This window comes from Nipponia nippon, unplaced genomic scaffold (genome assembly GCF_047370975.1).
Source record: "Nipponia nippon isolate SJK-2023a ecotype South Korea unplaced genomic scaffold, ASM4737097v1 scaffold_72, whole genome shotgun sequence".
In the NCBI taxonomy this organism is placed as follows: domain Eukaryota; kingdom Metazoa; phylum Chordata; class Aves; order Pelecaniformes; family Threskiornithidae; genus Nipponia; species Nipponia nippon.
In genome coordinates this window covers 92,326-111,393 of record NW_028262394.1, presented here as the reverse complement: position 1 = coordinate 111,393, position 19,068 = coordinate 92,326, and the positions used below count along the sequence as shown (strand labels likewise).

At 51.0% G+C, this 19,068-nt stretch overlaps 1 protein-coding gene and 1 pseudogene across 2 annotated transcripts; one reads left to right on the top strand and one right to left on the bottom strand.

The window, feature by feature from the left end:
* Positions 1–4,842: 4,842 nt before the first annotated feature.
* On the bottom strand, positions 4,843–19,045 carry LOC148050697 (olfactory receptor 6M1-like; annotated as a pseudogene). The gene is made up of 2 exons (XR_015700852.1): positions 15,066–19,045; positions 4,843–7,313 (listed from the first exon to the last, which is right to left on the bottom strand). The product of XR_015700852.1 is annotated as an olfactory receptor 6M1-like (transcript).
* On the top strand, positions 9,433–10,739 carry LOC148050698 (olfactory receptor 2A14-like). Its single transcript, XM_087741080.1, has 2 exons — positions 9,433–9,459; positions 10,149–10,739. Exons 1-2 carry the CDS (start codon positions 9,433–9,435, stop codon positions 10,737–10,739), a joined length of 618 nt encoding a protein of 205 aa, XP_087597206.1.
* Positions 19,046–19,068: the final 23 nt, after the last annotated feature.

Genomic DNA, 19,068 nt, shown 5'->3' with positions numbered 1-19,068 from the left:
GAAATGACCTCAAGTTGAGACAGGGGATGTTTAGACTGGATATTAGGAAAAATTTCTTCCCTGGAAGGGTAATCAGGCCCTGGCACAGGCTGCCCAGGGAAGTGGTTGAGCCTCCATCCCTGGAGGTATTTAAACAATTTGTAGATGTGGTGCTTAGGGACACGGTTTAGTGATGGGCTTCACAGTATTAGGTTAACGGCTGGACTTGATGATCTTAAAGGTCTTTTCCCACCTAAACAATTCTATGCTTCTATGCTTCTATGATTTCAGGGTAATGACAGTCAAGACTTACAATGATATTCACATCTCTGATGAGCTCTTCCTTGCTGGCGAGTATCAGATCCAGGTTTGCATTACCTTTGTTGGCCCATCTGGCGGCTGTGCTCAGAAGTTGTGCCAAGAAACTCCAGAAACTGCCTGGACTGTTTGCATGTTGCTTTGTTCCCCTTCCAGAAATTGCCAGGGTCATTAAAATCTCCAGTGAGGCCCAGGCTTCTCCATGTTGGAGCGGGTCTAGAGGAGAGCCGCGAAAATGATCTGAGGGCTGAAACACCTCTCCTATGAACAGACTCTGAGAGAGTTGGGGTTGTTCAGCCTGGAGAAGAGAAGGGTCCGGGAAGACCTCCTTGTCGCCTTTCAATATATAAAAGGGGTCTATAGGAAAGATGGAGAGAGAATTTTTATGAAGGCCTGTAGTGACAGAACAAGGGGCAATGGTTTTAAACTGAAGGAGGTTAGGTTTAGATTGGACATAGGGAAGGAATTTATTTATGAGGAGGGTGGTGAGGCATTGAAAGAGGTTGTCCAGAGAGGTTGTGGCTGCCCCATCCCTTGAAGTGTGCAAAGTCAGGCTGGATGAGGCTTTGAGCTATCTGATCTAGTGGAAGATGTCTCTGCCCATGGAAAGGGGGGTTGCACTAGATGATCTTTAAAGGTGCCTTCTAACCCAAACCGTTCTATGATTCTATGAGATGAGACTAAAGACATGGTGTGCGTGGCACAGGTGAACCTGAGCGAGCACAAATGCCATCAGCTGTTCTTGGGGTTGCTGTGAAGGTCTGTGGGAAAGACAGTGTCTTGAGGTCACTTCACATCGAGAGGAATATCCCCTGGAAACCACCTGAATGCGGCACTGGGATGCACTTCCTTGACCCAAGGTTCCTGTGTCCATTCCTCATGCCTTGGGGCATCTCAAAGGCGTGCAAAGCAGGGTGATACACTGCAGCGCTTAGGTGTGAATAGGGAACGTCCGCAACACCCCTCTCTCTCATGACCTGCCCTGTGACTGGTGTTGGGAACACCCTCATCATTGTGCTGGTGGTGGACAACTTGAAGACTTGCTATAGCTCCACCACCATGCCCCTGACCTGACCACACTGCTGACCAGACTGGACACACCACCATCTCTGCTGACAGCGGTGTTAGTAGCACTTGCGGCACCTTTTGCATGTACTAAGTGTTTCCTGCTGGCAGCCACATCCTACAATCAGTACTGGGCTGTGTGCCACCTGCTTCTCTCTGCAAGACTCATGACCTGGAAGGTCTGTTTTGAGAAGGCAGCTACACCTCGGCTAGGGGGATTTCTCTCATCTACAACAGTCACTTCATTCTTGTCCCAGATATAGGTCTGTGGCCCCAGTGCAGTGGATCACTTCTTCTGTGATTTCACTGGAGCTCTCCTGCAGTGACACCATGACACTTATGCTTTTTGCTCTCATAACCCGCTTTTTAGATCTAGGCCTCCCCTTCCTCTTCGCAGGGCCATCCTGTGCATGCATCAGAGCTGCCACCCTGGGGGAGCTCTCCCACCAGCATGGACAGGCAGGAGGCCTTCTCCACCTGCTGCTCTCACCTCACTCGTGAAACTGTTTTCTACAGCATCCTCATCCTTGTCTGTGTGATGCCCAGAAAAGTCCTCCTGAGAGAGATGGACAAAGCCCTTTTGCTACACCATCCTCAGGCCCCTGCTCAAACCCCTCATCTGCAGCCCGAGGATCAGAAAGTTTGGAGGGGAGTGGGACACTGAGAGAAGTGCTCAGAGAAGCTGTGGGCTGCACAAAGAGCCAATTGGAGTTGTGGGCCTGCTGGGAGAAATGACTTCTGGTTTTCTTCTGAACAGGCCCAGAAAACCCAGACAGGTGTGTGCTGTGTCCTGGGCACTCTCCTGGAAGCGTGAGATGTGAAGAAGGCTTCTGGTGCAGAGAGGTGCAAGTGGAGCTGGCTGGTTTCATTGTGAGACCTCTGTAAAACGCCTTGTAAAGGCAAGAGCCATCAGAGAGGCTGCATAGCTGGACTTTAGCAAGGCCTTAACATGGTCTCCCATAGTCTCCTTCCAGCCAGATTGGTGATATCTGGACTAAAGAAGTAGACGATGAGGTGGGCGGGAGGATGACTGCACGATCAGGCTCAGACATCACCACTGGCAGAGTCCTCCTTCATCAGTACCTCTCTGCTGCCAGCACTTGGGCCAACACTGTTGAACATCGTTATTATCTCCCTGTACGATGGGATGGAGCTCACCTTCAGCTCCCTCATCAGCCTGCCTCGAGCAGGAGAGTCAGACAAGATGACATTCAGGTCTCTTCTGACCTGAGTTATTCTAGGATTCAATGAATCTTCCCCTTAGAGAGCTCTCTGAAGACAGAAGAAGCAGAGGAAGGAGAAAAGATAGAAAGGAAGAAGCAGAGAGATAAAAGGTGCCAACAGAAATAGAGTAGTTCTTCTGAGCAATGTTTCTCCATTTGAACAACTGGTAAGAAAATCTATTTTGATAAGTGGCTGCATAAAACTATCCGCACACAGCAAGGGAGCGTAATCAGCTTGCCAGTACATGCCCTTCCTGCTGTTAATAAAAAACAATGAAAAAATAATGAAAATTCATAAAAAGCTAGCCATGCTGGAAACGAAGACTTTCTCAGCTATTACATTGAGTTCTTCTCAACTTTTTCCTACAAATCTACATTAGGGGCTTGATTCAGTCATCCACAAAGAGGTGGCCACTGCCCTGCGTAGCTGAAGCATGCATGTGGGAAACGCATCACAGGACATACGGGAGCCCTTCTGCAGCATGAGCTGGTAGGCAGGCAGGGTACCTCGGGGTGGTGGAAGACATCACCTGCCTTCAAGGCTGCTGGGTAGGCTGTGAAGAGGCCTGTCCAGCACAGCAGCACACTGTGTCCCCTTGGATGCTGGCTGTGAGGTCATTTCTGACCAGCCAGCAGTGGGGAGAGAGATACTCTGAGGTCTTGAAAGCCATCAAAATGCTCCCCCCAACAAGATGAAAGATGTGGGGAGGTCAGGGGCAGCCAGGACAAGATTTGGTGGAGGGAAAAGAGGTTTGGCCAACAGAGATGAAAGATTTTGAAGAGGAAAGATGTGTTTGGGTAATTTTGATGCCACCATGACACTAAGAAAACATTCATGTTAGGCATCTACCCTATTTCTAACCACTAAGCTTAAGCCCTAACCCTACCCTAAACGGCACCCTTCCCCCTGACCGGAATCCACTCCTCTAATCCCTAACCTCAAACCTTACCTCTAAACCAAAGCCCCAAACCATAAACGCTTACTCTCATCCTATTACTCACCCTAATTCCTAGCCTTTATCCTGAACAGCCCTCAGTGGGGCCAATCAGTGCTTCAAGGTTTTGCTTCTGCCTTTGACTTCTTGAGAGGTTTGCTCAGTCTCCTCTCAGGATCTGAGGTTCACGGACACAGGGCCAACTACAGCATGGGGCTCATTAAAATACAGAAAGCCCTAACGAGCTATTTCTCTTCCTGTAATTTTCTTCAACTCTTCAAGACTTGTCCAGCTAATTGTAGAGTCATTTCATAGTGTAGTTAAGGAAGAAGATTTCCAAGTGCACCTAATAAAAATCCTTTTCTTAAAGGTTGTATTTTATTCATTTCAGTTGAGAGCAGAGATGATAGCAGCATTCTCCAATTGATACTGAAGCAGAGGTTGTCCTCAGGCAGTCTGGACAGCTAGGAAAAGCAGTCCCTTGAGGTCTGGCACTGTAGTGACAACCTTGCCCCTTCCTTCCTCCCTTCCTCAACCTCACCATTTCTCTCATTGGCCACCTGGGATTTACATCAGTTTCCTGGCATCAGACTTCCCTGACCTCTGGGAACTGAATGTTACAGCTCCATTGCACCATCTCCCACCTGATCTCCTTAGACAACTGGCTGGACACAGGCACAGAAGGATTCTTCCTGTTGGCAAGCAAAGAAAATTAGGCATGATAAAGCTTCATAAACAATAAAATACACTCCTCGAGCATATGCTACTTACAAGCTACCTCTAATGAGGTTGCCTTTCTACAAGGGGTAATCTTATGAGAAATGTTTTAGATACACAGCTACAGAAAGGTTGAGATAAACATAATTAAAGAACTGGCTAAACAGACACTTGTCCTACTGAAGGACAGGCAAGTTTTTAGTCCCTGAAGCTCAAAGCAGCAGCATAGGTGAAAAGTATCTGAACGAACAATGAGTAAGGGCAGGAGAAAACTGAAGAATAATGGAAAGGGCCAATGTCTGGACAACCTGCTGAAAAGATGACTTTAGAAGTGGTCATTGTGTCAGGACAAGTGAAAATATAGGAAAGGTTAGAGGAATTAAATACTGAACACCATCCAGCATTCATCCACTTGATCCAGTGCGACCTGGCAGCAAAGGTGGCCAGCAGTGTCCTGAAGAGCATAACGAGAACCCTCGCCGAAAGTGCGAGGGAAGAGATTGTCTCCCCCTAATAATAATAATAATAATAATAATAATAATAATAATAATACACAAAACAAGTGATGCACAATCACCACCTGCTGACCGATGCCCAGACCGTCCCCGAGCAGCAATCGCTGCCCCCTGGCCAACTCCCTCCAGTTTCTATACTGAGCATGACGTCATACAGTATGGCATAGCCCTTTGGCCAATTTGGGTCAGCCCCCCTGGCTGTGCTCCCTCCCGGATTCTTGTGCACCTGGCAGAGCATGGGAAGCTGAAAAGCACTTGACTAGTATAACCACTGCTTAGCAACAAGTAAACCATCAGTGTGTTATCGACATTATTCTCATCCTAAATCCAAACCACAGCACTGTAGCAGCTGCTAGGAAGAAAATTAATTCTATCCCAGCTGAAACCAGGACACTTGGAGTACTGTGTGAAGTTCTGGGCCCCACAACTGAAGGAGGATGTAAGGTACTTGAATGCGTCCAGAGGAGGGCACCAAAGCTGGTGAAAGGGCTGGAAGAAATGTCCTCCGAGGAGCGGCTGAGGACACCGGGCTTGTCGAGTTTGGAGAAAAGGAGGCGGAGGGGTGACCTCTACAGCTTTCTGAGGAGGGGAAGTGGAGAAGGAGGTGTTGATTGCTTCTCCCTGGGATCCAGGGAGAGGACGCGGGGAAATGCTTCAAAGCTGCACCGGGGGAGGTTTAGACTGGACATTAGGAAGCATTTCTTTACCAAGAGGGTGGTCAAACACTGGAACAGGCTTCCTAGAGAGGTGGTCGATGCCCCATGCGTGTCAGTGTTCAAGAGGCATTTGGACAATGCCCTTAATAACATGATTTATCTTTTGGTCAGACCTGAAGTGGCCAGGTATTTGGACTAGATAATCCTTGTAGGTCCCTTCCAACTGAACTATTCTGTTCTATTCTGCTTGATTCTATTCCGTTCTGTTCTAATCTCTATATATACCTGTACAGGGTGGATCCCTCCAGCAGCTGGGCTCAGTCTCCTCAGTAGCTGCCCTGGATACCAGCCTCCCCAGTTGCAGGCACCTGGACATATGAGCCCCCTGAGGCTGCAACCCCATTCCAGATGCTGCTACAGACCACCCCAGTCACACACACCCACAAATTAAGTTTAATGAGGAGACAGAACAGACTGCACTGGTCAGGGTCCTCCCCTACACTTCCCGTAATAAGTCCTGTGCAATCCAAAAATGCTCTTCCCCTGCATCCCATAATGTGTCCTGTGCCCCTAGGCAACAATTCCCTTGGTCCAAATGGCGATCCAGAGAGCTGCTCGCAGAGACTCCTCTTGGTGGGTTTCAAACCTGGACAATGGGGCTGATGGCTCTCCCAGGGCAGCCCTGGAAGGAGCTGGGACAAGATGTCCCTTCCTCAGGAGCCTGTCATCTGGGTTCCCACCTGCCACGGTGCCTCTGTGCTCTTCTCGCTTTGTGGAGATGGGCTCTTGATGAGCTGGTGGCTCTCCTGTGATGGCTCTGGGAGCAGCTGGGGCAGGGTGTTGACTGAGTTATTCTTCCTGCCATCGGTAGTGCCTTCTTTGTGTGTGCAGATGAGCTTCTATCACTTAACCTAACACGAAGAAGGAGAAGAACCTAACACATGAACAACGTGCATCTCCCGAGGCATCTGTATTTGGCGGTTGCATACATACGCACTGGTATTATTTAGCATATTTAACATAGCAGCTCATTGGAATTGCTGTCCAGAAATGCATCAGGATTAGGGGAAAAGCTGTGTCGTTGCACGGGCAATGGCTTCATTCAGGGCCAGTAGCACAGTCTTGTTTCTAAGACTGTAGATGAATGGATTTAAGAGTGGGTACAGGACAGTGTTCAGCAAAGCCACAGTTCTGTTTGTCTCCAAGGAAACGTCTCTGGAAGGACGCACATAGAGAGCAATGCAGCTCCCATATGCAACGGCCAAGGTGGTGAGGTGGGAAGAACACGTAGTAAAAGCTTTTTTCCTCCCAGCGGCTGCTGGCAGGTGCAGAATACAGAAAAGGATGCCGTGTAAAATGCCAGAGTTAAACATAAGGAACCCAGTAGGATAAACGATAATAAAACAGAGTCTGTTTTCCAAAGCAGGCTGGGGTCAGAGCAGGACAATGTGAACAAGGGGGAGCTGTCGCAAAAAAAATGGTGGATCTTGTTTGAGCCACAGAAGGTCAGCTTGTAGAGGAGGACCAGACGGTAACTGAAGGCTGTGATGCCTATGACCCAAGCAGCAACAACCAGGTGGATGCAGAGCTGAGGCTTCATGATGGCAGCATAACGCAAAGGCTGGCAGACGGCAACGTAGCGGTCAAAGGACACGACAGCAAGTAGAACCAACTCTGTACAGCCCAGGGCAAAATGGAAACAGGACTGGGCAAAGCAGCTGCTTAGCGAGATCGTTCTCCTACCAGAACTCAGGATCACAAACAATTTGATGCTTGTGGAGGATGTGAACCAGATTTCCAGGAAGGCCAGATTGCTGATGGAAAAGTACATGGGGGTTTGCAGGCGGTGATCCACACACACGAGGAAAATGCTGGTTGTGCTCCCCATCACTGTTGTCAGGTATCCTGCAGAAGGAGCAGAGAGAGAAACAGCTGTAGGCTTTGATCAAGCCCTGAGAAACCCTCTAGGATGAACTCAGTAACTGCAGTTTCATTTTCTGCTCCCATGCTGAATTTCGGTTCATCCTGCCGAGACAGGAAGATGGCAAAACCCAAGTGTGATTATTTCACAGTCTGGACGACAGGAATCCTTCCTTCTCCGCTTCTTTCCTTTCTTGCAGTCTTCCACCTAGAGAGCACAGAGAGAGAGAGTCCTTCAAGCCTTTCTCACCCCCTGATTTTTCTGGTTTACATTTCAGTTCGAGTCCTCAGAGAATTTGTTGTCTTCTTTCTACCTTTCTCAAACTCTCACGAAGGATTCTTTCTCCAGAACAGAGGATTTTAAAGAGGCTGCGAGCTATTTCACCCCATTCCTGGCAAATGCCACATTCACTCAGACCTATTACAAACACCTGTCACACCTGTGTGCCAAACTCATCTCTTCTATTGCACAAATGCTAAACCATCAAATGAAATCAAATCAAATGAAATCAAATGTGTATGTTGAAAGCTATTCTTTCTGCTTTTCAGAGGTTTCTGCCTTTTTGCGCTAGGAATCCCTGAGAATCTCTTGTTTTCAAAATAAGTAATATCCAGTATCTCTTGTAATCCCCTGCTTCCTTCCACTCCTTCTCGCTCTCTGTTTCTTCAGGAGAGGGGGAGGGGGCGGAATAGGGACCATGTATAACTTGTCTTCTTTCGTACTCTAAATAACGACTGAAAGGCACGGTGGCTCCACACAGTCTGTCACAGAGTCTCATCTGACCTCCGTCTGCACTGAAGCACGGTTGTTTCCAAAGAGTTGCTCATTGCTATTGCTAGCAAATGTCCTGACCTAAACGCAGAGCAAGAGAAGAGCGTCTGGAAGAGATTTGTAACCTTCCTTTTGCACGCCAGTTATAGGCTGGGAGGAACCAGCCTCTCGCGTCTTCTCTTGTTTCCATTGACTCTAGAGGGAGCCTGGGGAAAACCAGTTCGCACAGGCACCTGCAGCGAAGCAGATGAAACGCACTATTCAAGTCTCAAATCACTGATTTATGAAGTTGTTGGTTGTTTTTTTTTAATATCAAAACAGACATCTAACAGAAGGACGCACAAGAAAAATATATGCAATAAAGACTGACGTTTTTCCCTTCATCTTTATATTTGTTTTTAGACAAGGAAAGGAGCAGAGCAGATGACTCCCAAAGCAGGATGATTCCAAGTGCAAGGGGAGGAGAGGGAGGGGAGGAGATGGTGGGTTTGAAGCAGTGAAAGAGATCTCCTCCGCAGGCTGTGTTGTCCCCTTAGGCTCTGTCCCAGGGCAGAACGGGTAGCACTTCCACAAGGAGTAAAAGGGGAAGAGCAGCACAGGGCAGTGCTCCATGTTTGCACTGACATTTTAGCTTGGGGCTCAGGCTAGCCTTAGATCCCAAATGCCCGGCTTGTTCTTGGCCTCTAGTCTGGCACAGGGGAAGCTCTGCGCTGGGTTCCTTTGGGATATTTTCTGAGATCAAACCCCTGGCTGTATTTGAGCAAAAGCTCAAGCTCAGTCACCTACAGCACTATGAGCGTAGCGAATCAGTGAATGAGAGGGGACAGTCCCAGCGTCCATTTTCTGGGTCAGTTCAAACACTCAAAGGGTTGTGTCTTCTTACTCTCTTGGGTGACACCTAGATTCTCTAAAATTGTTCTTCTCCTGAATGCACTTCCTTAGGGGAACCTGCAAATTTACAGACAGCTTACAACAAAGCAGCTTCTCTTCAGGCCCTGCATCGTCAAGCATGCAGCCAGCATATGCCATAGTGAGTGAAGAAATATAGGTGAAGGATATCCAGGTGAAGAAGGCCTTAGTGTGGCTTTGCACAGAGGTTATCCTCAGGACGGTGCATATAATGTAGGCATAAACCACAGAGGTCAGTGTGAAGGAGCTCAGCAACAGTGGAGGAGAGCGCAACGCTCATGTTTCATAGTAGCCGGTGCCCATGCGGGCGGCTCTCAGCAAAGGGATGATGCCGCAGAAGCAGCAGGCTCTACAGAGGGTCTAACGGCATACAGGACGGTGGGGCTGAGCGTGGCGAGAGATGCCATTCCCCAGCGGCTAAAGATGAGCACGGAGCACAGCCAGGAGTTGGTAAGGACAGAGTCGTGTGAGGGGCTGCAAACGGCCCTGCAGCAATCGAGACGCATCACAACACATAGGTTAAACTCAGCTGTGCTGACGGAGAAGGAGGGACTTGTACGCGGCCGCAGAGATATCTTAATCTCCAGCATGAGACTGACGAACATGTCAGGGGGAATGACCAGATTGAACCAAATATCCAAGAAGGACAAGGTGCTGCGGAAAGGATGCCTGGGGGTGTGGCACTAGTGGCGGAGCCAAACGATGGCAATGGCGACTGCATTCCCCATGACAGCGAGCAGAGAAATCGCCAGCAGCAGCATGAAAAGGAGGGTTTTCAACTCCTGAAGGACTGAAAAGGTCTTCAGGAAAAATATTCTTGCTCTGGTGTGGTTGTGAGGATCAATTTTGGTACCCGGTCAGTTGAAGGTGTGACGAGGGTAACTAAATTCATCTTGTTACCTTTGTCAACCTTCCCTTCCCTTTTCTTAGGTTTCCTCGTCCTTCTTTTGTGGGCCTCAGATCAGATGCCTAATTTCTGCAGTGTGGCAATCTGCTGTACCTCCACTATCCTGCCCAGGCTGCTGGCCAGCTTCCTAACCAGGGACAGATCCGTTTCTGCTCAAGGCTGCATGACACAGTTCTTTTTCTTCGCCTGTTGTGCAGGTACCGAGTGTTATCTGCTGGCCACCATGTCCTAGGATCGGTACTTGGCCATATGCCACCCCCTGCTCTATGCCAGCCTCATGAAGCAGAAGCTCCGTCTCCAGCCGGCGGCTGGGTTTTGGCTAGCAGGATTACTAATGTCTACCATAGTCAGCGGGCTACTTTCCAACTTACACTTCTGTGGTCCCAATGCAATTGATCACTTCTTCTGCGATTTTGCCCCGTTGCTGGAGCTCGCCTGCAGCGACACCACGGTGCTTAGACTGGTTACTTTCATCATCTGCTTTCTGGATGTGGCCTCCCCATTTGTGTTCACCTTGGTATCCTATATCTGCATCATAGCTGCGATCCCGAGGATCCCAGCCACCACGGGGAGGCAGAAGGCCTCCTCCACCTGCTCCTCTCACCTCAGCGTGGTCACTGCTTCCTATGGTACCCTCATCGTTGTCTATATGATACCCAGAACAGCCTCGCTGAGGCAGCTCAATACAGTGCGATCCTTTTTCTACACCATCCTCACGCCCATGGCCAATCCACTCCTCCACAGCCTGAGCAACAGGCAAGTCAAGGGGGCTCTTGGAAATGCCCTCAGAAAGACCGTGTCCTGCATCGAGAGCTCCTACTAGTTGTGACCCACCAGGAACAAACAGGTTGTGGTTGTGTCAAGTGTGGACAACTCAGAAGTGCCTATTTTGTGTACCAGCTATATCTTTAGAAGTGCAGAATCCTGGGACTGCTTGGGGAATAAGAAGCGGGAAAAGAGAACTTGAGTCTTAAAGAAATACAGGTCTGGTGCTGAAGAGCGTAAAAAACGTCCCTGGCTTTCTTCTTGCTTTAAAGTAACCACCATTGTGATCCTGCAAGTGGGAGCTGTTGAAATGCCACACCTGCCCAGGAGTGGCAGAAAACTTACTCCAAACATGCTGCTTTCTCTTCCGTTACCCAGCCAAGCTGAGAGGTGGGGTTCCTGCCTGCCTGGGATTCCTAACTAAATTTTTGGTAGCGCCCTCAGAAACTTCAAAGATACCACAACAACGTTCTATTTGTGGGTACCGTTTTCGTACCGAAGCTCTTTGTGCCACCCCGTCAGGGGGAGGTGTCCCGGTTAAAACTGGTTTGATCACTTTGAAAGGACCTCTGAGCACTATTGGTTGCTGGCGAATCGTGCGCTCCGCTTCTCGTAAAGCCAGGCTGACTACAAATAGCCCCTTCTCCCACGCGGTGTACCGTTTTTCTGCGTCCTTGAAACTACGGGAATAAAAGCCAATGGGCCTCATGGGCCCTGCTGGCCCCCTCTGCCACAAATGAATCGACAGCCCGGTCATGGCAAACCCCGACTCGATCTGTACCGGGTCTGTCGGGTGAATGGGCCCAAGGGCTTGGTAAGCATTTGTTGGGGGTGTGCTTCCTCCAGAACACCAACAGCCCTAACGCGTGCTGTAAGTCTTTTTTTGATTCTGGTATCTTAATTTGGTCGAGGGAGGAAAGGGTGTCTGGTGGGATACGTCATCCCTCCCTTCCACCAAATTCCTAAAAATTTCACCTCGCTTGAAGGGGTTTGTATTTTCTCGGGTGGGATTGTCAATCCTATGCTCTCTAAATGGGTGATGATGTCCTTCTGGACTTCCCCAACCTCTTCCGCCTGATTCCCCCCTATGAGCACATCACCTATGTCTTGGTAAATTGTCACCCCCGCCCTCATGGGAATCGCTTCCAGCTCCTGCGCCAGAGCGTGGTGGGCTGAGGTGGGGGAGTGCTTGTATCCCTGAGGGAGCCGTGTAAAGGTGTCCTGGTGCCCCCCCCCCAAGTGAAGGCGAAGCCGTCCTGGTCCTGTGGCTGCAGAGGGACCATAAAGAACATGTCTTTAACGTCAGTAGTTGCCATAGTAGGGTGTGCTTGCTCGTGAACGGCAGCTATGAGCTCGGCGGTGTTCGGGACAGCGGCTGTTAATGGGCTGGTGTTGGCATTCAGCCTCCGGTCATCTACTGTCAACCTTCATTTGCCGTTTGGTTTTTGCACCGGCCATACCGGGGAGTTAAAGGGGGAGGGAGTGGGAACTATAATTCCCTGCCCCTTTCAGTCCTCCAGCACTGGCGCGATTCCGTCCCTGGTGCCTTTTGCAACAGGCGCACCTCCACGCCGGGGGCTTCGGCCAACTGCCCGATCTGGGGGACGCCGAAAGACCGCGCATTTCCCTGGGCATCGCGCCACTGTCTGCCCTTTAAACCGTCTATGCCCGAGAGATTTATTTGAAAAGATCCTATGGCCACCATAGCATTAACAGGGCCGTCCTCCCCTGGTGACCATAGTGACGCTGGGGTCATAGGTACCAATTGTGTCTTTCCCAGAGCATTTAAAACAATCAGGTTTCTAGAGGGTACCGAGATCCCGCATCGTTCCGCTTCTGTTCGCCTCAGTGCGGTAATTTGCACCCCCGTGTCGATTAAAAAGGTTACCGGTGTTTTCTTCGGTCCTACCGCTACCGTGAGCGGCAAGTCTCCCTTTGCATTGCAGGTGAGCTGTCTTACGGACATCCACCCTCCGCCCTCCCCCTCACCTTCAGGGGACGGAGGTTTTACTTCTCCGCCGTCTTTTCTCCCCCCGGCTGGTTTCTCCCCAGAGTTTATCAGGGGTGGGGTGCTAGGAGTTGGCCTCGAAATGGCCCCTTGCTCTGATCATCTCCGCACAAGCTGCTCCAGTTTCTTGGTGGGGAGCCCGTCCATTAAATCTCAGGGAACGCCTCTCTGGAGCCCCAGCTGCCACAGTCCCTGCTGGCTCAGGGGCTTTCCTTTCCCAGTCGCGTCCCAGCCACTCCCAAGGGGTGACTGCCCCCCACTAACTCCTTCTGCCGCCCGCACAGCCCTGGTCCCGGTTCTGTGGGGTGGTCCACCAACAGGGCTGTATTTCCTCCCAAAATCAATTAACTCCTGAGCCACTTCCCCCTACGTCCACACTTTCTTCCCTGGTCGCCGGTAGGCAGGGGTCGTTATCCCCTCCCAAGCGGCTGCAACCCTTTCTCCCCCGGGGGTGTTATAAATCCGCCCTTGCAATCGGATCCCAAGGGGTTTCAGGGGGTCGGGCAGTCCCCCCATCAGGGGGGTCATTCTCTCCGGGTCTACAGGCATTGACATCGGCGAGCCCAGGTGGGGCTTGAGCTCCCGGTCACACATCATCTGACGGCACGCCGCCCTTTGCGCACTCCCTACTAATTGATCTACCGTGCCCGTTATAGCTAAGGGGTCTCCCCTCTCCAAGGGGCTCAATCCCCCCCCCGCCCAGTACGCGGCTCTCTGGGTCAACGACCATGGGGCTCGGAGATCGCCCGTAGTTAAAAACACACCCGGACCCCAATACCCTTCTGCCTCCTTTTCTCACAGTAAGATCCCATCCCCCCCCGACAACGACACTCTCCACACGTACTCGGTCTCCGATTCCTTTGCATTCCTCGCAAAGTCCTTTCTCAGCTTTGCCAATTCAGTTGCGGTAAACGGGACCTCCTTAATAATAACTTGGGGACGATTGTCGCCCTCATCCTCATACACATACTCCGTTTTGATCAGCGGGTACATGGGGGGGCTCTCTGCGGTCTCTTTGGCTCGCTGCGAATCCCCCTGGGGGTAAATCTGCCGCATCCCCTTCTCCGCGAGCTTTGTTTCTACCCCCGGCAGTGTATCCGCTTCCCTTAAAAGTTTGTTTCTCAACTCATTTTTTAATATCGCATTTTGGCGTCTCTCCTCCTCCCACTGTTCCTGCAGGGTTTTTGTTACCACCTGCAGGGAGTTCACCACCGTATCTGCCCGACAAGACCTCTGCTTTTTCTCCTCCGCCGCGGCGGCCAGACTCACTCCTAACACCGCAGAAATTATAGCCTTTCCCTTCCCCCTCTTAACCTTAGCCTCCTTCTGCAATATTCTTATTCTATCCACCACACTCTGCAACTGAAACTGAACGAAGCTGGTGAAGGGTCTGGAGCCCAAGGCTGGGGAGGAGCGGCTGGGGGAGCTGGGGGTGCTCAGCCTGGAGAAGAGGAGGCTGAGGGGAGCCCTCATCGCTCTCTGCAACGGCCTGAAAGGAGGCTGGAGCCGGGGGGGTCGGTCTCTTCTCCCCAGGAACAAGCGATGGGACGAGAGGGAACGGCCTCAAGCTGCGCCAGGGCAGGTTTGGGTTGGGTATTAGGAAAAATTTCTTCACCCAAAGGGCTGTCAGGCCCTGGCCCAGGCTGCCCGGGGAAGCGGTGGAGTCCCCATCCCTGGAGGTATTTAAAAGACGGGGAGACGTGGCGCTTAAGGACATGGTTTAGTGGTGGGCTTGGCAGTGATAGGTTAACGGTTGGACTCCATGATCTGAAGGGTCTTTTCCAACTTTCACGATTCTTTGATTCTATGCATGAGCGGTTAGGCCGCTTTAATTATCACCACCACAGATATTTGTAAATAGTAACTTTAATAGAAATTTAGAAAAGGGTGATTTAACAGAGTTCGATGGCACTCTATTACTTATTAAATGAACGGAATATATGGAGAGAAAGAGAGAGAGGGAATGGAATACAAGGAGGGGGTGAAGGAGGCCCTCCCGTTGAGTGACGAGGTTGGGCATGGACCCCCTCGCTTTCTAAACTCCTTCTCAGAGAGGAGCCTCGGTGCGGCTGGATCCAATCCTAGTCTCAGACTTGGTCTACAGTTTATGTCTAAGGATTATATGTATTTAGCAGCAGTTTAGGGTTATTCACAATAAGGAGAGAATCACAAGGATTTAGTAGTAACTAATCATTGGTTACTCCAGCATCTACAAAGTGATTAAATAAAGCGTGCTACAGTATTTGTATAATACACACACTCACAATCGCACAATAGGCCTAATAAAGGAATACCTCTTAAAATCCCTCGCGAGTTTGATATGCACAGATAAAGATACCCATCAAAAATTCCCCTCAAATTCAGTGAAATACTCACTTCAATGATTGTCTCAACGGGCGAAGGGTTGAACCTCAAGGAGCGAAGGGCACCGGAGATCAGCCCAGGTCCTGTCGCCAGGCCTCCGTATGCAAACTGAAGAGTTCGCAGCTCCGAGGGAGACACGGGCACAGCCCGCTGCGGGCCAGGAGAGCTCAAAGGGTCTCCCGCGGTGCCGCTGTTTGTAGGGGTGTGAGATGATGGACTTCAGGCATCAGTAAGTTTCCATTCTGGCCACAGCTGCGGTCGGTTATTGCTGAGTTCTCAGCAAGACAGGTATGATCCTCCCGTACCGATCCGCCTGAGTGACGATCCACAATGATACGTCCTCAAGCTGCCAAGGGGTGACTGATGATGCCAGGTGAGATCAAGGCATCCTTGTTCCCAGCTCAGCCATGCAAGAGCGCCTGGTATGACCAAGGGGCGCCTGGTCGCCGGACTCATTGCTCAGAGGCCAAGCCTTGGCAGGGCTCCCTGTGGTCGTAAGGTGGCCCAGAGGAAAGGGCGGGGGGGGATGCACCACCACGCACATCTGAAGGCACATGTCTGCTCTGGGAATTCATAATGTAAAGAAGATGGTGGTAATTTTTTTTTTTCCCCCTCCTCAATCATTCAATCATTTCTAGATTAAATGCTCAGCCTGGAGAAGAGGAGGCTGAGGGGAGCCCTCATCGCTCTCTGCAACGGCCTGAAAGGAGGCTGGAGCCAGGGGGGGTCGGTCTCTTCTCCCCAGGAACAAGCGATGGGACGAGAGGGAATGGCCTCAAGCTGCGCCAGGGCAGGTTTGGGTTGGATATTAGGAAAAATTTCTTCACCCAAAGGGCTGTCAGGCCCTGGCCCAGGCTGCCCGGGGCAGGGGCTGAGTCCCCATCCCTGGAGGGATTTAGAAGACGGGGAGATGTGGTGCTTTAGGGACATGGCTTAGTGGTGGCCTTGGCAGTGTTCCCACCCGATTGGTAGAAAGCTCCTTGCATGATGGGGCTCGGAGGGCACCTGCTGAAACTCCAGCTCTCCTCCCAGGAGCAGCTGCAGGCAGGGTGAGGGTTCAGCTTTCGACAGAGTTTACCACCAGCTTTGGGCCTCATTCCCAAGCAACCTGGCTCCGAGAGGCCCCAGTCCCAGTGCGCTGGGGGGGGCTGCTGCTGGCCTCACACTCTCCACAGGCTGGACCTTGATCAGAAGGACTCGGACCCCCAAGAGCAACGCCAGGGATGGGGGCTTCTGTACTTCACACTTTCCCTCTTCACTGAGGGACGACTCCTGAGCTTCTTTTCCTCCGTTGACTCATATGCTTCAACCCAGTGGGTCACCACCTCCATCGGAGGTCGCAACAGGACTGGGATGCCAGGAATTTGGCCCATGCCCACGCCCGCCTTCACTGATTCTTCCTGGCCCGTTCCCTTGGCCATGGTTGTGTTGGGTAGCGTCAAGGCCCTGAGGACACTAGCGGGGCTTAACGGCCCTCACCAGCCTCACCTGGAGACCCACACCCATCATCCCTCATTTAAGCTCAGGCCTAGGCCTTCGACACCTGTCTGCTTTGGTGAAAGAATACCAGCTGGAAAGCGATGAGGGTTGGTGAGAAAAGCTCATTGAGATGATAGGGGATCACCTGCCAAATCCCACCGGACAACCGCATTTAACGCTTCCTACCAGGAATATCAGTCACCTCCCCTTGTCCATGATGATGCAGATGATGTCAGGGTGAATATGGGGCCAAGTGAGAATTTTACTGAAATCCTGGTTGGAGTTGACCATAAAATGGAGGGCTGCGACACTTCTGGTCCTCCAGGCATTACTACAGTGTCCCTGTTTTGGGAAACAGCCCATCTGGCTGCAGCGTTGTTTTATGAGATTTACTCAAGTTTTGAAGACTTTGGACACTCCTGTGACATGGGCTCCCCTTGATGTCAAGAGAAAGGAGGTTCCTAATGATTTGCAGGTGCAATTTGAGGAGAATTGGGGGAAAGTTCTAGACATTGGCCAAAAATGCGCTTTTCTGACGATGAAGCTTTTCCTCAGGGATTTCCAAAGGGCATTTTTTAAGTCTTTGCTTCGCAGATTAAAAACGATGGGGCTGAGGAAGGGGGGTGAAGACCGTGTAGGACACATCAATGAGAACACTTGATCCCGCAGCATGGGGCGATTTGCGTTGCAAGTAGGTAATGGAGGCCCGACCGTAATGCACCGCCGCAACGGCGACGTGGGAGGCCCAGGTGGAGAAGGTTTTTGTGCCTCCCCTCCGCCGAAGGCATCTGCAGGATGCGGCCAAGGATGAAGGCGTAGGAGAGAAGGATGAGCAGAAAGCAACCCAACAAGGCAGTCATGCAAAGGACATTGACCACGGTGGCAACCATCTCGCCACTAGCACAAGCCAGCTGGACTGGGGGGGGCACGTGGCAGAAGAAATGGTCAATCTGGTGGGACTGGGTAAGTGGAAGACAGTGCAGAAGAAGTGTGAGAAGAACACAGCGTTTTAACCAGCGGCTCGGCCTCCCGTGGAGGAAACAGCACCTACATCAGGCTTAAATTCTTGCTTTCTATCTGTCTCCCTCAAGAAATAACGTAGAAATCGATGGGCAAGTCTGAGATCTACCAAACCTTTTTCTTTGCCCAGCAATACCCCGCATACCTTCAGAGTTTCTGTCCTGGCACAGCTGAGAACTCGGTAACGTCACTAATTTACGGTAAACTCAGTCCTGGCCCATGCTGATGCTCGATGGCCAAGCCAAGAACAGCAAAGAATCATAAAATCATAGCATCATTCAGGTTGGAAAAGACCCTTAAGATCATCGAGTCCAACTGTAAACCTAAGACTTCCAAGTCTACTGCTAAACCATGGCTGTAAGCGCTACCTCTATGCGTCTTTTAAATACCGCCATGGTCATCTTCAGCCAAACCCCTTGTCTCTGTGATGGCTGGTACCAGGACTTTGTAGGTAACAGAGTTACTCCAACACATCTGCGAGGACTGTAAGAGCAAGAGGGGCTGCTTTACGTGAGCAGAAGACGAGCGTGGTGAGCTGTAGCCTGCTGTGAGGATTGATTTGGGGATATTCCCCTCTTCAGGCTGAAATTTCCTTCTGGACTCTCAATCCTGTGTCACGCACAAAGCATCTTCTTGTTCTCCACCACTTGGAGGGTTGTGCGGCCTTAGCTGGAGGGTTGTGCTGGGTCCCCCGTGCGCAGAGTCACCGATGGCAATTGGAAAGAAGACGACAGAAGAGCAGGAAGGGCGTTAGGTCCTCGGCAAGGTCAGGGGACGCAGCAGCAAGAAGGTTGGGTTCATCCCTGCCGGCTGCAGACCTCCATTAGCGTCTCCACACTCCCCTTGCTCTCTCCTGGGATCCGCACCCCCCCGTAGCTGCTCCTGGGGCTTTCTGGAGCGGGGTAGACACCCTCCATGCTGGGTAGACACCCTCCCTGCTCTGCACCGGGATGAACTTGGATCCTTCACCCCGTCAGCCAATCTGGGCAAGGGGTGGGACAACGCCAGGGAAGAGCAGCATGGTCAGCAGGCCCACCGGACTCTAGGAGAGTCATCTGAGCTACACCATAAGGGGACGTCTCACCTAACTCTGGATGCCCACCATTTCTCTCCTGCTAGAGGGGAACGGGCATTTCTCGCAGGAACTTGTCCGACCACATCAGTCACTTGCCTTCAGAGGGGGTGGCTCGCGCAGCTCCAGGGGTCCTCATGCTCCAGGAGGTCCAGCTTGAGGGCTGTCTCTAGGCATGGCAGATGTTGGAAGTTAGGGGAGATGCAGTTTGATGGTCTTGGAACTGTAGGAATTCCTTAATACCTTTAAAACTGATTCTTCCTCCTGCTGCTGTCAACCCCAGGCTTCGGGAGGAGAAGCTGTTCTCCGACCTTCAGCAGGACATGGTTTAGTGGTGGACTTGGTAGTGATAGGTTAACGGTTGGACTCGATGATCTTAAAGGTCTTTTCCAACCTTAACGATTCTATGATTCTATGATTCTAGGACTTGGCCACCCAACCCGA

Bases quoted from the DNA above. Each gene is read 5' to 3' on its own strand.
- LOC148050698 (XM_087741080.1), top strand. From the start codon at position 9,433: ATGAGCACGGAGCACAGCCAGGAGTTG. The intron at 9,460-10,148 runs GTAAGGACAGAG...ACCATGTCCTAG, and splicing joins CGGAGCACAGCCAGGAGTTG to GATCGGTACTTGGCCATATG.